Source organism: Chenopodium quinoa, unplaced genomic scaffold, assembly GCF_001683475.1.
Source record: "Chenopodium quinoa cultivar QQ74 unplaced genomic scaffold, ASM168347v1, whole genome shotgun sequence".
NCBI lineage: Eukaryota > Viridiplantae > Streptophyta > Magnoliopsida > Caryophyllales > Amaranthaceae > Chenopodium > Chenopodium quinoa.
Window position 1 is genome coordinate 580,479 of NW_018742951.1, and position 16,042 is coordinate 596,520.

Genomic DNA, 16,042 nt, shown 5'->3' on the forward strand with positions numbered 1-16,042 from the left:
TCATAGCACACCTTGTAGCATCTCCGAGTCTTAGTCACAGATTCTTTTTTTGCATTTTTTTGGCTTGATCCACACTCGGTCCTCAATAACAAACTCAACTTGATTCTCACTAACTTCATAGTCATCTAGGCGACGCACGTACAACATCCTCTTGCACTCCTGCTGGACTTCTTTGAATTTCGCGTCCGTGTAACACTTCTGGAACACTTCCTCCGCTGGGAAATCGGTAGCTACATGCCTGATGTACCGTAGTGTGTTGGAGTCCGCAATTCTTTCTGACTTGGCCCTTACCTGCATTGCATCGCAGTATCGAAGCACAAATTCAGACAACGTTGTATGCTTATCAACATAACCTTTGAAGAAGTGATTAAAACTTTCGGAACGTTGGGTCGTTCTCATCCTGGCCCAGAATAAATGCTTAAAATAGGTTGGGATCCACATGTGCCTTTCCTCATACAGCCCTACATTTCAAATAATTGCAATTAATGGCCCATCTAAAAACATACAAACCTCATACACCTGGACTCTTGTGAATGGTACATTCACTATCTTAGAATTGTGCCACAGCTAAGAAACTTGCAACAACAAAATTCAGTGATACAAAAGTCTACCACTAAACCTGCTCCTACCCTAAATCAGAACTAAAACAGCTTCTAGTCCCTTGCACACAGCTACACCTCTGCATATTCTAACAGAAATCAGCAACAATCACAAACAAAAAACAAAAAAAAAAATGGAAGAAATGGAAGTGTAGTACCTTCAAGCCAGCTGTTATCACCTAATTTGTAATAATCAACTGCGTCCACCCAACAATCTACAAATTCATCAGCATCTAAACTACCATAAATGATATTTTCAAACTCATCCTTTACACCTTCATAGTCCTCATGCTTACCCACATACCTCCCAAACTTCTGAAGTATGTGCCATATGCACCACTATGGCAACTCTCAGCCATAGTCAAGTTTACAGCTTTCTTAATCGCCGAATCTTGATCCGTTAGGATTGAGATAGGAGCTTTACCCCCCATGCAATGTAGCCAAGTCCTCAACACCCACTCATAGGTCTCCGCCGTCTCCCAAGAGATCAATGCACACCCAAACAAAATACTCTGCCCATGATGGTTCACACCGATAAACACAGCAAAGGGAAGGTGAAATTTGTTTGTCAAATACGTATTGTCAAAACACACAACATCTCCAAACTCCTCATACGCAACTCTACTCCTCGCGTTTACCCACACAACATCTTGTAATGCCTCGTCGTTCTTCCCAAACCGACATAGATGGAAAAAATTCTGATTGTCGGCACTCATTTTGTTGAAGTACTCTATCATGCCATTCGCATCACCCTCAGTAAGCTCAAGGCTCATTTTCTGAGCCACTGCATTCTCCAAGTCTCTTTGCGTAAATGTCATCTCCTCCACTCCATTACGCTCCCAAGCATAACAGTTGTACATTTGGGATACCTTCACCTTAGACTTCTTCGCCGTATGCACCTGCTTCACCAAGTGATTGTTTTTCACCATTAACTCGTGCTTCCGGTACATCGCTACATCCTTTGACTTTCCCGGAGTAACAATGTGACCTTTGTGCTCCAAATTCAGCCTTCGAACAACCTAGTTCCCTTCCTCATTAACACTGGCATACAACTCCACAAGACACCCGCACTTTTTAGTCTTCCGTTTCTGAATTGTCTCCTCACCTTGCAACAACCCTTCCTTAAGTGCATCCTATTTACACTTCCTTGAAGCGTAACCATAACAGTCACAAGTCCACTTTGCATTCCTTCTCTGCTTACAACACTTCCCCTTTTCCAATTCCTTCTTCACATCCACCCACCCAGAAGCAGCCCTCACTATACCAAAACCCTTTTGCCTAGCATAACTCCAGAAATAGGTATCCAACTCATCCCAACTCCCAAATACCCCATGCCCAAACTTGGGGGTGGTACTTCCTCTTCCACACCAAACACAGTGTGCACCATTATCGTGTTCTTCTTTGGGGTTATGAATGAGGAACCTTCTGCACCAGCCCCATCAAATTCCCCTTCAACACCAGGCTCAACTTCATCTTCCTTGTAATCTGCCCCCTTATCCTCAACCTCAAACCCTTCTCCCTCTTCATCCTCCTGCACCTCACCTTCTCTTAATCCATCATCACTCACTAATCCCACACTCTCTAATCCCTCCTCATAAACAGATACATCATCCTCCCCACCATCTTCATATCCATCAGCAACATCTACCTAATGCACATACACAACCATGACTCATTCAAAATACAACAATACAACAAACAGCCAATAACCAAACACATACACGACAACACCAAACCCAACAAACTACATGATCACATAATTCATAACAAAACTTTTTTTAACCTTCTTTAACAGCAACTGGTTCGATAAATAACAAGTTCAAAGCATTTTTTTTTGGTTTGTACAAATTTAAACACAAACAGGTTCGACAATAACTCATACAATTAGAAGCAACTCATCCTTCACTCCATTACCATTCTTAAACCAACACATTCCCAAACAATTATGATACATTAAACAAATTTCATCAACTCAACTACAACACCCATTTTATCAAATAAAAATGAACAATCTACTTTCATATCAAAGATTATGGCAATTTAACACTACCGATTAACCATTTACTTACTCAATTATGTGGATTGAAGTTCATATCAAATTTACAACAAAGGGTCCTAGCCATAACAAAGGTTCCTAAGCCTAACATCTTCCTCATCTAATTAAAACAATCTACATTTTATAATTACCCAATTCAAATACTCATTTATAACCCTCAATTTTCAACTCCTTTATCTTCAACTCCTTCCACCACTTCAACTTCCTCATAATCTAACCCCCTTTCCTCTCCATCATCTTCTGATCCCTGTTCATTCTCCTACTCATCTCCTTCTCCATACCCATGCTCACTCTCAAATCCCTCCTCATTACCACATACATCATCCTCACCACCATCACCCCCCTATAACAATGACACAGCCATAAACAATCACATACACAACACCACCACAAGTAACAAAGTACAATATCTACATTATACATAACATCATTTTCATGGCTACAGAAACCACCATACCAATGAACAACCATTTTCCATGTATCAATTTCAGAATGTAAAGACAACCCTCACTATTAATTTCAACCTACTCCAAAATCCAACAAACACAACACAGATTAACCACACTGACCAATTGATCAAGTTACAATCAACAATCTAACAATACCAACAACAATTGCTCAAAAAATGACTTACATTTAAACAATATGCCTACTTATTTAAGCACTAAGACAATCACTATCAACAACAACTATAAATTGGCAGGATACCAATAATTGAGAGACACCAAAAAAACCCTACCTTTTCGGCTAATTCAATTTTGTTTACTCCCTCAACTCATGTCTTACTAACTTTTAACTCAAACAAATACCTCATACACAACAGAATGACCTACATACGGGTTTCGAACACTTACATTCTCACTATCAAACCGCAACTCCCTTGCGCAACCATGGCCTTCTTCACCACCTTCAGGCAATGCTTCTGCTAAATCAACTCCCAATAAATCAGCAACTAACCGATTTCGCATTGTCAAAATGTAGTTCGGATTCACAAATTAATTGCTAACCATCTATGAATAACTACATCACACTTCCCCATTTCCAAAATTAATTACAAATCTACCTTCAAAATGAATAATTACAATAATGCATGTACGAAACTTACATTTTCACAATCAAATCGCAACTCCCGAGCGCACCCATGTCCGTCTTGTCCACCGTCACCAACTGCTTCAGTTATATCCACACCAAGAATGTCAGCTAACCTCGTTCTCATCCTCAATTTCCAATGTCAAATTTACACCTTTTCAGTGGTTTTAGTGCACCTGGGAGAGGATTTCAATGCCTTCAATTTCATTTCGCTCAATTCACCATTGAACAGTAAAACTATGTTTTGGGAAGAAAGAAGAATGAAGGAGCTTTGGGAAGAAGAGGAATGAAAGAGGAAAGTTGCTTTGTCAGACGTCATCTGGTTTCCCACTTACATTTTAGTTTCCCCGTTTTCAATTTCTTTGCCCCGTTATTTTTTCCTCCAGCTAGCACCTAGTCCCCACCCAACTTCAACATATTTACATAGATTGCCATCCTATTTGCTTCACTCATCAATAGCGCCCATGCGCTGATAGTTATTTAGAGAATATATTCATGAGAGATTTGTTAAGATTCATTCATTTGATATTTAATATTATTAAGTAATTTTATATATATATATATAGTTTTTACATACGTATCAATAAAGATATACTTATATTTTTCCAAAACACAATTTGAATACCATGAAAAAATTAAATGCATTAAAAAAAACAAATAAAAGGAGTGAATCTCAAAAAAAAAAAAAAAAAAAAGAAATTAGATTTAAAAAATAATAAAAGTAGCACCTTAATACATGCTCGGATGCAGCTACATTCTTTCCTCAACCTATCATACCACATTATGAGACCATCTCCAATAGTGAGACTTGAGGGAGTTTTTTTAGGAGAGACAAAGTATTTTTTGCAAAGGATACCAATAAGTTGGTATCTAAACTTAACAACTCCAAAAGATTGTTGCTAAGTTTAGATACTCAACTTTGAGTCTTATTTGACAAAAAGTGTCGTCCCCTTATTAATATTATAATATATTTTGTAATTTATTTAAATTTTATGTTATTTTATTTTTAAAAAAAAACTTACAATATGAATTTGGTGGGCCATAAATTAAAAGTGATATTAAGATACTTTAGAAAGTCTCACAAATTACACTTCACATGGATTGTTAAATTGAGAAGTGAATTGGGTATCATCATTAAAGGTAAAAAAACAACTTATTTTATATTTTAATATTCAAAATTGAGTCTTACAAATTAGATGATCTAATATTCTACTTAAATTTAATTTTACCCACGTTACGTGAGACGTGACGTATTTTTCTGAATCACTCCTACATAACCTGATAACCCCTACACCTAATTATTTAGTTCCCCGAAAATAAATAAAAAAATATTTATAAAAAAAATCTTTCTCTCTCTCCTCTATTAAATTAGACAGCTCGAATATACAACTGTCCCCACCACACTGTCACTGTCCCCACATATAACGGGACCGACAAGCCACGTGGAGTTAATCTCAACCATTTAAAAACCTTTCCATCAAAAATAATCAAACGCCGTTGATTCCTTTCTACCCTTAAACGACGTCGCACCTGACGGGCATTGTTGTCGGAATCCCGGGACTGCAGGCGGTGTCAACGACCTCACAAGCGCGAAATTCAATTCTTTGAAAAACGGGTGGGTCTTGACGTCAGCAGCTCCACGACTCGACCCGAGTCGACTCGTCGGCTCTTTTTTCAGCAACTCGGATATGAGGTCACGTGCGTGAGACTCTGCCGTGGAAGTAGGAGATTGTGTTGGAAATACCAAAGGCTTTTTCAGTATGTTACGCAGTGTAGCTGCGTTCGACGGTCCTGCAAACGGGGTCCGTCCATAAATCATCTCGTACAAAAATATCCCAAATGCCCACCAATCAACGGCGTTACCGTGAGAGTTACCGGAAGCGACTTCTGGAGCGATGTACTCGTGGGTCCCAACGAAGGAGCAAGACCTAGCGGTAACCGGCTCCGCTACGAAGAGCCGGTTACCGCTTAAGGTTTGGATTTTCTTTGACCGGAATAGCCGGTTGTAAGGGATGCATGAGAATAACGGAGTGTTAGTTGAATTTGAAGTACATGAGGTTTTTTTGTGGGAATTGTTGGGTGGAGAAGAGGAGGTGTTGTGAGCCGTTGGATGGTGTGTTGGGGATGAAAAATGAGGGGATTGGACGGCTGGGATGGAATCAGAGCATAAAGAGAGGTCGAAATCAGAGAGCATGATGTGACCGTCTGATCTCACTAAAACGTTCTCGGGTTTCAAGTCTCTGTAAATGATTCCAAGCATGTGGAGATATTCCAACGCTACCAATACTTCTGCTGCGTAAAACCTGAACCATACATGTAAAACACCAATTCAGTGAGCATGCACGAGTTAACATAGTAAACTACACAAAATTATAGTACGAGTAAATAAAACTTTGCAACAATGTAAACTTGCACAAGAAGGAACTTTTGTCTATAAAAAATTAAAATTTAAAATACTTACCAGTAATATAAAAATAAAAATAAAAAATACAAATAAAAAAAGGTAATTATAGAAAATAATACCACAAAAAAACACAAATTTTGATTATAACACCACAAAAAAAAACTCACAAATTTGATTTTACCACCACTTAACGGATTCTTGGATAGAATCTGTTAGTGGGGCCCATAATTTGACACGTGTCAATAGCTTATAGATTTAAAAAATTAAATTAATAAAAAGAAAAATAAATTAAAAAAAAAATAAAAAAATCCCTTAACCCAGCTAGCCCCACCACCGGCGCTACCTTGCCTCAGCCACCGACACCGTAACCCAGGCCGCCAGCACCCATCTCCCCCACCAAAACCAGCGAAACCACCCCACGTCGCCGAATTATGCCTTCCCCTTCCCCGAAAACCACCCATGTCGCCGAAATCCTCTCCCACACCAACCCAAAAACCGCCCACCGAAATCCTCTCCCACACCATCATCGTCGCCAAAATCCTCTCCCCTACCTAGAGTCGTCGTCGAAACCCCAATCCACACCAACCCAAAAACCGCCTCACCTGAACCCTAACTCGTTTCCAGAAACCGAATTAAATCGGGGCTAAGGCTGAGCTGGATACAACGTTTAAGGGTTAGGGTGGTGTGTCGTTCGGGTGGTCAGTCGAGGGTGGTGGGCTAGGGGAACCAGTACCGGCGATGGGCAGGGGAAACCGACGCCAGTGGTGAGTACAGTGGCTGGGTTAGGATTTTAAGGGTTTTATAATTTTTTTTTGTTTTTATTTTTTTAATCCAATATATAACTAACACGTATACTGTGTGGGGCCCACTAACAGTTCTTTGGATTGCGTTAGTAAGTGGTGGTGAAATTGAATTTTTAGGTTTTTTTTGTGATGTTATAATAAAAGTTTTAAATTTTATGGTGTTATAATCAAAATTTGTGTTTTTTTGTGGGTTATTTTCTAAAATTTCCTAAAAAAAATACAAAAAATGTACTAGCTTCGTTAAATATTAGTTGTATATAGAGTAGTACGTTATATTTTATTACTTTGTGGTGTTGGATTAAAGTTAATATCTCAATTTATACGGCATTATCATCGGACTATTGTATTATACATGCCGTTCTAATGAAAATCATTCATATTTTAGAATTTCAATAGAGCAAATGACAAGGACAGTATCACTACTACTACGTACTAAACCTTCGTATTTGTTTCAACAATTGAATTTGCATAAAGTTAAGTTTTAAGAAATTGATTGACTATTGTATTATACATATACATCATGCATAGCTGCATACAAATAATACATGCATAGATCAATTTATTTGGCATGTATATACTTTTCCATTGGGTTAGAATTTCTCATGGGTCAATTCAACCTATTAACATAATAGACCTTTGAGAAGGGAGAAGTGTTCCATACTTCCATAGCCCCAAATGCCTTCAAGTGGCCAAAATTGAACCACATAAATCAAATAATACGTCATTTTTTAAAAAAAATAAGAAATTATTTTGTAGAATATTTTGTAAAAGCAAATAACTAGATATCTAAGCAGATTGAACAAAAAATTGTGTAAATTAACATTTGTTTTCCAACCAATTTGCTTGAAAAGTATAATTAAACATGGGTACTAGTCTACTAGATGCCAAACAACTTCACTACTATATAAGTTTTGATGAATAATAAATAAGACTTGTATTTTTCATTTCAGAACAAATTCTCCGAAATATTATTGCATTAATATTTTATTTTTGTTAAAAAGTGTGAAAAATAAAGGGTGAAGAATAACAACAAAGTTTTAGTATTCTTTGGGTGTCAATCATTTGCGCGTTTTGTTTGCTAAGAGGGGACGAAGAAAGGTGGTAGGACAATTCTTAATAAAAACAAGCTTTGAGGAATGTCGACGTTATTAATTACTCTGGCTTATTTATTGCTACTGATAAAAAAAAAATACAGTAGTTCATTTAATTTTTAGAGGAAAAAACAAAACTCATTTAATTAATCTAACGATATTACAACATCAACAAATAAAAGTTCTAAACATCTTTCCTCAAAAAAAATAAAAAAAAAAGTTCTAAACATCTACTCCGTGTAATTAAAGGCCCTAAGTTAAATGTCATTTATTTGTTTCATTCTATGTTCCTCTCAATGTTTTTAAAAGATGGTTACATTTGTTATTTTTTACGTTCTCTTTTAATGGTTAGATTTTAATTTTTTCTAGAATTAAATAAATTAGTCCATATTTTATTTAATACACATTTTTCTCATACATACATATTTTCCATGTATGCAACTGTACCCATTTGTTAATATATTTGCATACTATTAGTGTAATGTTTCTATTTTTCAAAATTAGTTAACTGATTTAATTATTGATTATGTGACAGTTAAGCATTGTTTTCCAATATCTTATTTTACTTATTAACCTTGTACATGTATAACTACCAAAAGTACAGAGTAGCCATCTTTTAAGAACGGATAACAGTTTAATGAACTACTAAACCCTCCAATTGTAAAAACACTCTTTTATATACTCCCTCCGTCCCATTATTTCATGCCGATTTCTCAAAAAAACACGGTAATTAAGGAAAATAGTGGAAGTAGTGGAATATTATATTAGAAAAATAAAAAGTAGAGAATATTGTATGGGAATAATAAAAAGTAGAGAATATTGTATGAAAAAAAGAAAAAGTAAGGTAATGATTTTTTGGGTATATGTGTATTTTATATGGAAAAGATAAAAAGTAAGTAATAATTATATGCTATTTTTAAAAGTAGGCACAACATTTTGAGACACTAAAAAAGAAATACAGACACAAAATTATGGGACGAAGGAAGTATCATTTTAGCATTAACAAGGTTGCTATACATGCATTTATAGAAGAAGACAATAAAATGTAAGAGTGACAGAGTAGTAGTACGTTTTCTAATATTATGTAGAAGGGATTAGTCTGGATCGGAGGGAGTTAAGTCCACAATTTAACATGCATAATCATTTTAGAGTTGCTAAAGTTTATACTTTTATAATAATACCGTCATATTTGGTGTCATTTGGTTGCACAAAAGAAATGGGGGAAATAGAAAATCATGGAAATTTAGATATTGAGATTTTGTTTGGTTGACCACAAAACATAAAAATATGGGAATTTCAAATTCATGGGAATTTCCAATTCCTACAAAACATGGGAATTAAATTACCAAGTGCCCCCTTGATAACTTGAAATTCCCATGATTTGCAAATTCCTCCATGAATAGCAAACAACTTACAACAATTCATGGGATTTCTAATGTGGGAAGTTAATTTCCATAATTTGTCAATTCCTATGGGAAGTTATTTCCCTTGTCAACCAAACGATTAAATAGAATGTTTAGCAATGTTCATCTTATTTCAACTTAGTTTTAAGATAAAATAAATTTAAGTAAAATTAATTCAATAATTTTTAATAAGGGTTATTTAGAGCTACATATACATAAGTTAAGGTTCGTGAATTTACAACAAAAAGTAGATCAATTAAATTTCAATAAGTTTTTCATTTAATAAGGATTATTAAGGACTACATACCTAAGTTTAATTTTCAACAAAAATAAGTTTAGTTAGATCTAAATACGTTTCAATAAAGGTTATTAAGGACTATATCTTCACGGCTATATATAAACATTCAACAAAATAAGTTTGGTTAAATTTAAATAAGCTTTAAGTGTATCAAGTAAATTTAAATAAATTCATATAAGTGAAAACTAACTAAATAAAACGAATTACTTAGATTTATTTAAATAAAACGAATTATAATATCCTTAATAATCAAGCTCTTCAATAATTTATTTCAGTGAAATAATAATTACTTAGATTCCATATTGTTATAATTTCACCCATTTTTTTCTCTGATACTTGAACTAACCGAAACAGATCAAAAAATAACAGTCAAACATAACATAAAAGAGGAAGAAAATCAACATATATTGACGAAAATTGAACTAGAGCTAAACTCAAAGAAGAAAATACAGAAAAGGAACTACTTGTTTCCAAACAATATTGTTCGGCAAGTGACAGGGTCCAAATCGGAGTAAAATCTTTCATTTATGATCCTAAGATGATTTATTTACATAAAAAAAAAGGAAAAAAAAAAACTTCAAATTATTTTATAAAATCAGAATATTGCCAAAACAGCAGACATAGCATCAACAGATGAAAAACATCTGAATACTCTTGTCTCCATATACAAACAACAATTCTGGTCCCAAGAAAAAATAAATTAAAAAACAAAAGTAATAATTTAAATAATGAAATTCATCGTCATCTCATCATCAGACAGTAATTGCAATATCTCTGTGGATTTTTAATTCCAGAAATTTCTACCAATAAAAATAATCCTGAATTTTGCAGCTTTATAGAAAAAAACATCATTATTATTAATTTATTATTTAATCCATAAATTCCACAAAATTTTAAAATTACAAATCCACATCAAAATATTTTAATCAAAAAAAAAAAAAAGAAATGCACTAATTAAGCGAAATTACACCGGTCAATCAGTTATCGAGTTTCCGAGGGTATTAAGAGAAATTACACCGGTCAATCAGTTTTCAAGTTCTGAAGTATAATATATTTTCCGAGACTATATCTTGTATATGTTTACGATATATAATTCTAAAAGAATGACATAAAAAGATACTAAATATAGAAATGATGCGAAAAGTATGTATTCCGTACCTTGCGGAAGAGAGAGGAAAACGGTGGTAAGGGAGGCTATGACGGAGCGAGTGCAAGTCACCACCAGAGCAATACTCCATAACAATGCAAGAAAAATGAGAAGCGTCAAACTGAGCGTATAACGTAGGCAAAAATGGATGATCAAGCAATTTGAGTATTTTCTTTTCCATCTCTGCTCTTTGTGTTTTATTCTTCATTGCGAGCATCTCTCGATCCACCACCTTCATTGCATATTGGCACGATTTATCGGACCGAAGTTGGCACAAGTACACGGTGCTTATATCCCCGGCACCGACTTTGCGAATGAGTTTGAAGTCGTTAAAGGTTAAAGGACGGTTGTTGGCTGCGGTAGAAGCCGAGACGATAGCTTCGAAGGTGGAGTCAGATGAACGATGTGGTTTTAAAAGGGAAAAATTTTCAGGTGATGGGTGTATAAAATCGCTACCTGTCATTGAGTATGAACTACTATTGCTCTTTGATTCAGGATCGTCTGAGAAATAGTTTGATTTTGCGAAGTCTTCTAGCATCTTGATTGTAATCTACAAGTTTGGGTGAACATGTGTTTAGGTAACAATGATCGGTTATTAACTATTCATGAATTTGTATGTTTAATTTGTGAATTTGGGGTTGAGAAAGTGTGTAGAAGAAGGGTGCAGAAATGTAGAGAGAGAAAATAAACAAAGTTTATTTGTGAAATTTGGAGTAGTAATATTAGTGAAGGAAAAAGGGTGGTTGAGAGTATTTATGCTGTGTGTGTACGTAAGATGAGAGGATGTGATGGTAAAGATAAAAGAGATTTTTGGTTTGACTTTTATAGAGGTTTTTATAAATGATGCTTAGGGTACCAATACCATTTAATTACTACAAGTACATTATTTAATTTTTTTTTTTACCAATTTTAAATAAGGTGGGAGTTTCTGTTTGGTGTAGGAATGGTACGACAGGACTGTGATTTGGCAGAGCTGTTGTAATTGTAGAACCTTGATATTACCAGTGGAGAATTCAACCTACGCGGCTGACCTCCTTTCACACAAATATTTTAGGGAAAAAATTGTGACTATAGTGAAATGATAGACATGGCAAGTATATGGTGCTTGACTCCGTAAATGATTTGATTCAAACTAGACATGCAACATGACAACTCCATTAGAGGTTAAAGGTGTCAAAAAATAACCAGACCTAAGTTGATGCACCCTGACTAAAAAGTACGGAGTAATTTTATTCAAACTTCGATTACATGATTAATTGTGCAGACTAGCCTTTGATATCATCAATATAACTAAATTATAAACTACACATAGGAAACTAAAATATTTTTGGTGGGGCTCGTGTCAATAGGCACCCAATTACTAAGTCCGTCACTATGATCAGGCAAAATGCACCCCGCCAAACGACACTACCTCACTATTGCCCCCCTAAAACTCACGTAACAACAACAACCTCCATGCTTTCACCAACCAATGCAATCTTCACCTGAACAACCTCATTAACCTAGCCAACCCTGTCATCACCTTTGGCCATTCTTTGATCACAAAGATGTATACGCATAATTAATAATCATATAAACCAGAAATCAAATGAAAAAAAAATACATTTAAAATTGGAAATTTTGACTTATAACATCACAAATAAGCACAATTGGATTATAAGGGCAATACACATACTGTACACTAGACAAGTGGGAGATTGAAAGGAATGATGTCCTTCGAATAAGTGTATTATTCCTATAAATGGTTCAGAATTAATTACGGATCTTATTATTCAGTGAAGTAAAGTAATCAGAAAGTCAGGCTAGAGGCCATCTCCGATCAATGAAATTAATATAATTAATCTCACAGCTTTCATTTGACTGAACCGAATGAGTCACACGCAATCGTGCACCAAACTAAGGCGACGTATTAAGTCAAAGGATTAAGTCGAAGGCTTTAATATGTCGATAAAGATATTTCATACTCAGATGTCGAATTCCGAGCTTAGAGCACAAAAAACAAAACTTTTATCATAACACCAAAAAAATTTAAAAAATGGATAACCACCACATAATGAATTCTTGAATGGAATCCGTTAATGAGGCCCACCAAGTACACGTGTCACCAATATATTGGATAAAAAAGAAAACGTGAAAAAAAACCCTAAACTAACCCTAACCTAGCCACCACCGCCACCATTGGCAAACCTAATCGCCACCGTTGGCAGCCCAACCCCCCGCCGTCGGCACCCCCTACTCCATCCTACCCTGTCGCCAAAACCAGCCCTACTAGTTTGCCACCACCCCCAAAATTAGCGACCTCTCCCTTTCCTTTTCATTAAAACCGGAGATCTCTCCCCTTTTTCCCCTCTTTGAAGCCCCACCCGAGCCACCATCCCTAACCCTAAAATCGACTACCACTCCTTTTCCCCTCCCCAAAACCATTGACCTAATTAAAATCTTCTAGCCTACCCTCCTTTCCCCCTCTCTTGAAATGACTAGAATCGACCATCGAAATTGACCGTCTGAGGCTGCCATAGTCAATTTCGGTTATTTTAAGGGTGAAGGGTAAAGGAAGGGCGGTTTTCGGGGTGGATCGAATGGGGTTTAGGCTGCTGGTTTTCATGTTGGGGAAGGGAGAGGGGAGAGTGATGAGTCTCATTTATGGTACTCATATGGTAGTAGTGTAGGTTATTTTCCCATTATTTTTATAGCTTTCTTTCTTAATAATTACTTAGTTTTTGTTGAGGTAAATATTGTTCTTTACCAACAAGTTAAATACTCTATCTTGCTCTAGAGTATTAGGGGGTTGCCTCTCGAGTTACCGGTTTCAAAGATTGATAATCTTGCTAACGTAAAACAAAACAATAGGGAAGCTTTTCCCAAAAGAAGTAAAACAACTTAGATTTTCTCAAAGAAACGAGTAGATAAACATATGACAAATGATACAAATGCATTCCCTTAATTAAAGGATAGAGTCAGGTCTACAACTGTACAAGTTGAAGGAGAGGTTACCTCCATGATCATACAATTGGAAAAGACGAACGATCTTCAATACATGCTATGTGATAAACTACACTATCGCTTGGCTACTAAGCCAATGGAAACAACAAAAGATAAGAAGAAAGCTTAATAGAAATGAAATGTTTGTTGTTGATTGATTTGCTACCCTTGTACTCTATTTATAGGCAAAATGGAGCGATTATGGTTGACTCCCATAACTGTTATACGGTTATGTTTCTTGGCGCCAACACTACTTTGAAAATTAAAATCATCCATTACTCTCCTAATTCGGCCAATATGTTATTGGGCCTTAGCGTGACATTAGCCCAATTGTTGTTACGTTTTAATCAAACTAGCTCAAAAATCCTTCACTGACTCTAGAAACTTCTTGACTCGGTCAAAGTCGAGAAAGTCAAACAAAAAGTCAAAAATCTGATTTTTGGGTGTAACAAATGCCCCCTAGTTTGGGTGGTTGATGGTGCTTAAACCAACCAAAATATGAATTTTAAAGCATAAATATAAAGCATTGTATGTCTAATTATGAAAATATCAAACATAGAATAAAACATTACTTAATATTTATATAGATAAAATAATTACAAAATAAGAGCATTTCAAAACTTATAAGTTTTGAACTGTGTATGCTCTTTTAACAGGTATTAAGGCTAAATATATACAACGATATACTTATTGAGATGTCTTATGACATCCTGGATCATCTTGGAGCGTTGCCACGCGATTTCGCAGCCCATGATCATCGATATAATCTTCAAACTCATCATCGCTAGGCTCTGTAAGGAGCTAGTTGATCCTATGTTGCTCAAAGATCTCTTCATACCACAATTGGCAAGCGCATTTGTACATCAAGGTGTGCATTTCCCCTTTTGTACCCCTGGTGTTTGGGGTAAACCCCCCCCTATGCCACGTGGCCCAATACCGCGTTGACACGTGGCAGCCCTTCAAAGGCCTGATGCGATCCAATCGGACGCTGACACGTGGTATTGTAACCCTAATGGGGGAGAAGATCTTCATCTGCTATAAATAGAGGAAACTCCTTATTTATTACATATACACAAATCCACACAAAAAATGAGCAATATTAATTGCGGAGTCTCTCTGAATCAGGGAGAAAAACCCATTTACTTTCCGCACTTTTACCCATCCGGAATCATTCTAATTTGATCGTCGAAGGCGGAACTCCACCCAACCGGAGTTTCGTGGTTTTGCAGGTACAGACGTCAGGTGCGCATTCCCAGAATTGTAACTCTCCCGAGGGACTCCAAAAAACCCCGAAACATTTGGCGCCGTCTGTGGGGAGAGTACGTCTAAAATGACATCTGACACTGTACCGCCTGTTGAGGGTAGACAGCCTTCGGCCGAGCCTAAGGTCCACACGGACCAGGATAGTGGTGACGACTATGAGGTCGACACCTATGTGGCCCCAAACGGGTCACTTTGATCAAGGCGCACCCGTTCCAAAGAAACAAGGGAACGGGGGCAAGACAAAGCTGGTCCTAGCAACCCAGCCGGCAAGCTTGCTGGGCAACCCCAGGCGGTGGAGGGCACATCCCCCGTCACCAGAGACGAGCTCATGAAATTCATGACGAGTTTCAAAGGGGAAATCAAGGACATAATCAAGAAGTCAATTGGCTCAAACAAGGGTCAGCCGACAAAAAAGCCTTCTCCTTCCAGGAAGAAGCAACTCAAAGACCGGGTGCCTACTCCTCACCCTAAACCAAAGGGGACGGATGGGCCCCTGATCGATCTCTCCAAACTTCGTTTCCCTGAATCAGGGCAAAGGAAGGCCATCCGGGAAGTACACCCTGATGGGTCAAAGAAGACTTACTCTGACGCCCGGATGTTCATCCAGGAAAAGAGAAGTCAACACATGTCTGAGTGGGCCTCAACGCCGACTTACCCAGACAGTTTCCATAATACTTCAATGAAGCATTCGGAGACACATCAAGGGAGTCAGTCACCGGTTCCGTATGTGCCCCAACAACCATACATGCCGTATGGATCACCATACATGCAGCCGTCCCCCTTTAGGGGTCAGGCGGCACATTAGGTCCAACCTATGGACTGGCAGCTCCGGATGCTAAACCTTGGGGAACAACCTTCGACTTTCTCCAGGAAGATAACCGAGGCGGCACAGCCGGCCAAGGTTAAA

The 16,042-nt window shown here is 36.9% G+C and overlaps 1 protein-coding gene across 1 annotated transcript; it reads right to left on the reverse strand.

Moving 5' to 3' along the window:
- Positions 1-4,778: 4,778 nt before the first annotated feature.
- Positions 4,779-13,346, reverse strand: LOC110728488 (protein kinase PINOID-like). The gene is made up of 2 exons (XM_021908127.1): positions 10,902-13,346; positions 4,779-6,047 (listed from the first exon to the last, which is right to left on the reverse strand). The coding sequence occupies exons 1-2, from the start codon at positions 11,426-11,428 to the stop codon at positions 5,222-5,224; spliced, it is 1,353 nt and encodes a 450-aa protein (XP_021763819.1). The 5' UTR covers positions 11,429-13,346; the 3' UTR covers positions 4,779-5,221.
- Positions 13,347-16,042: the final 2,696 nt, after the last annotated feature.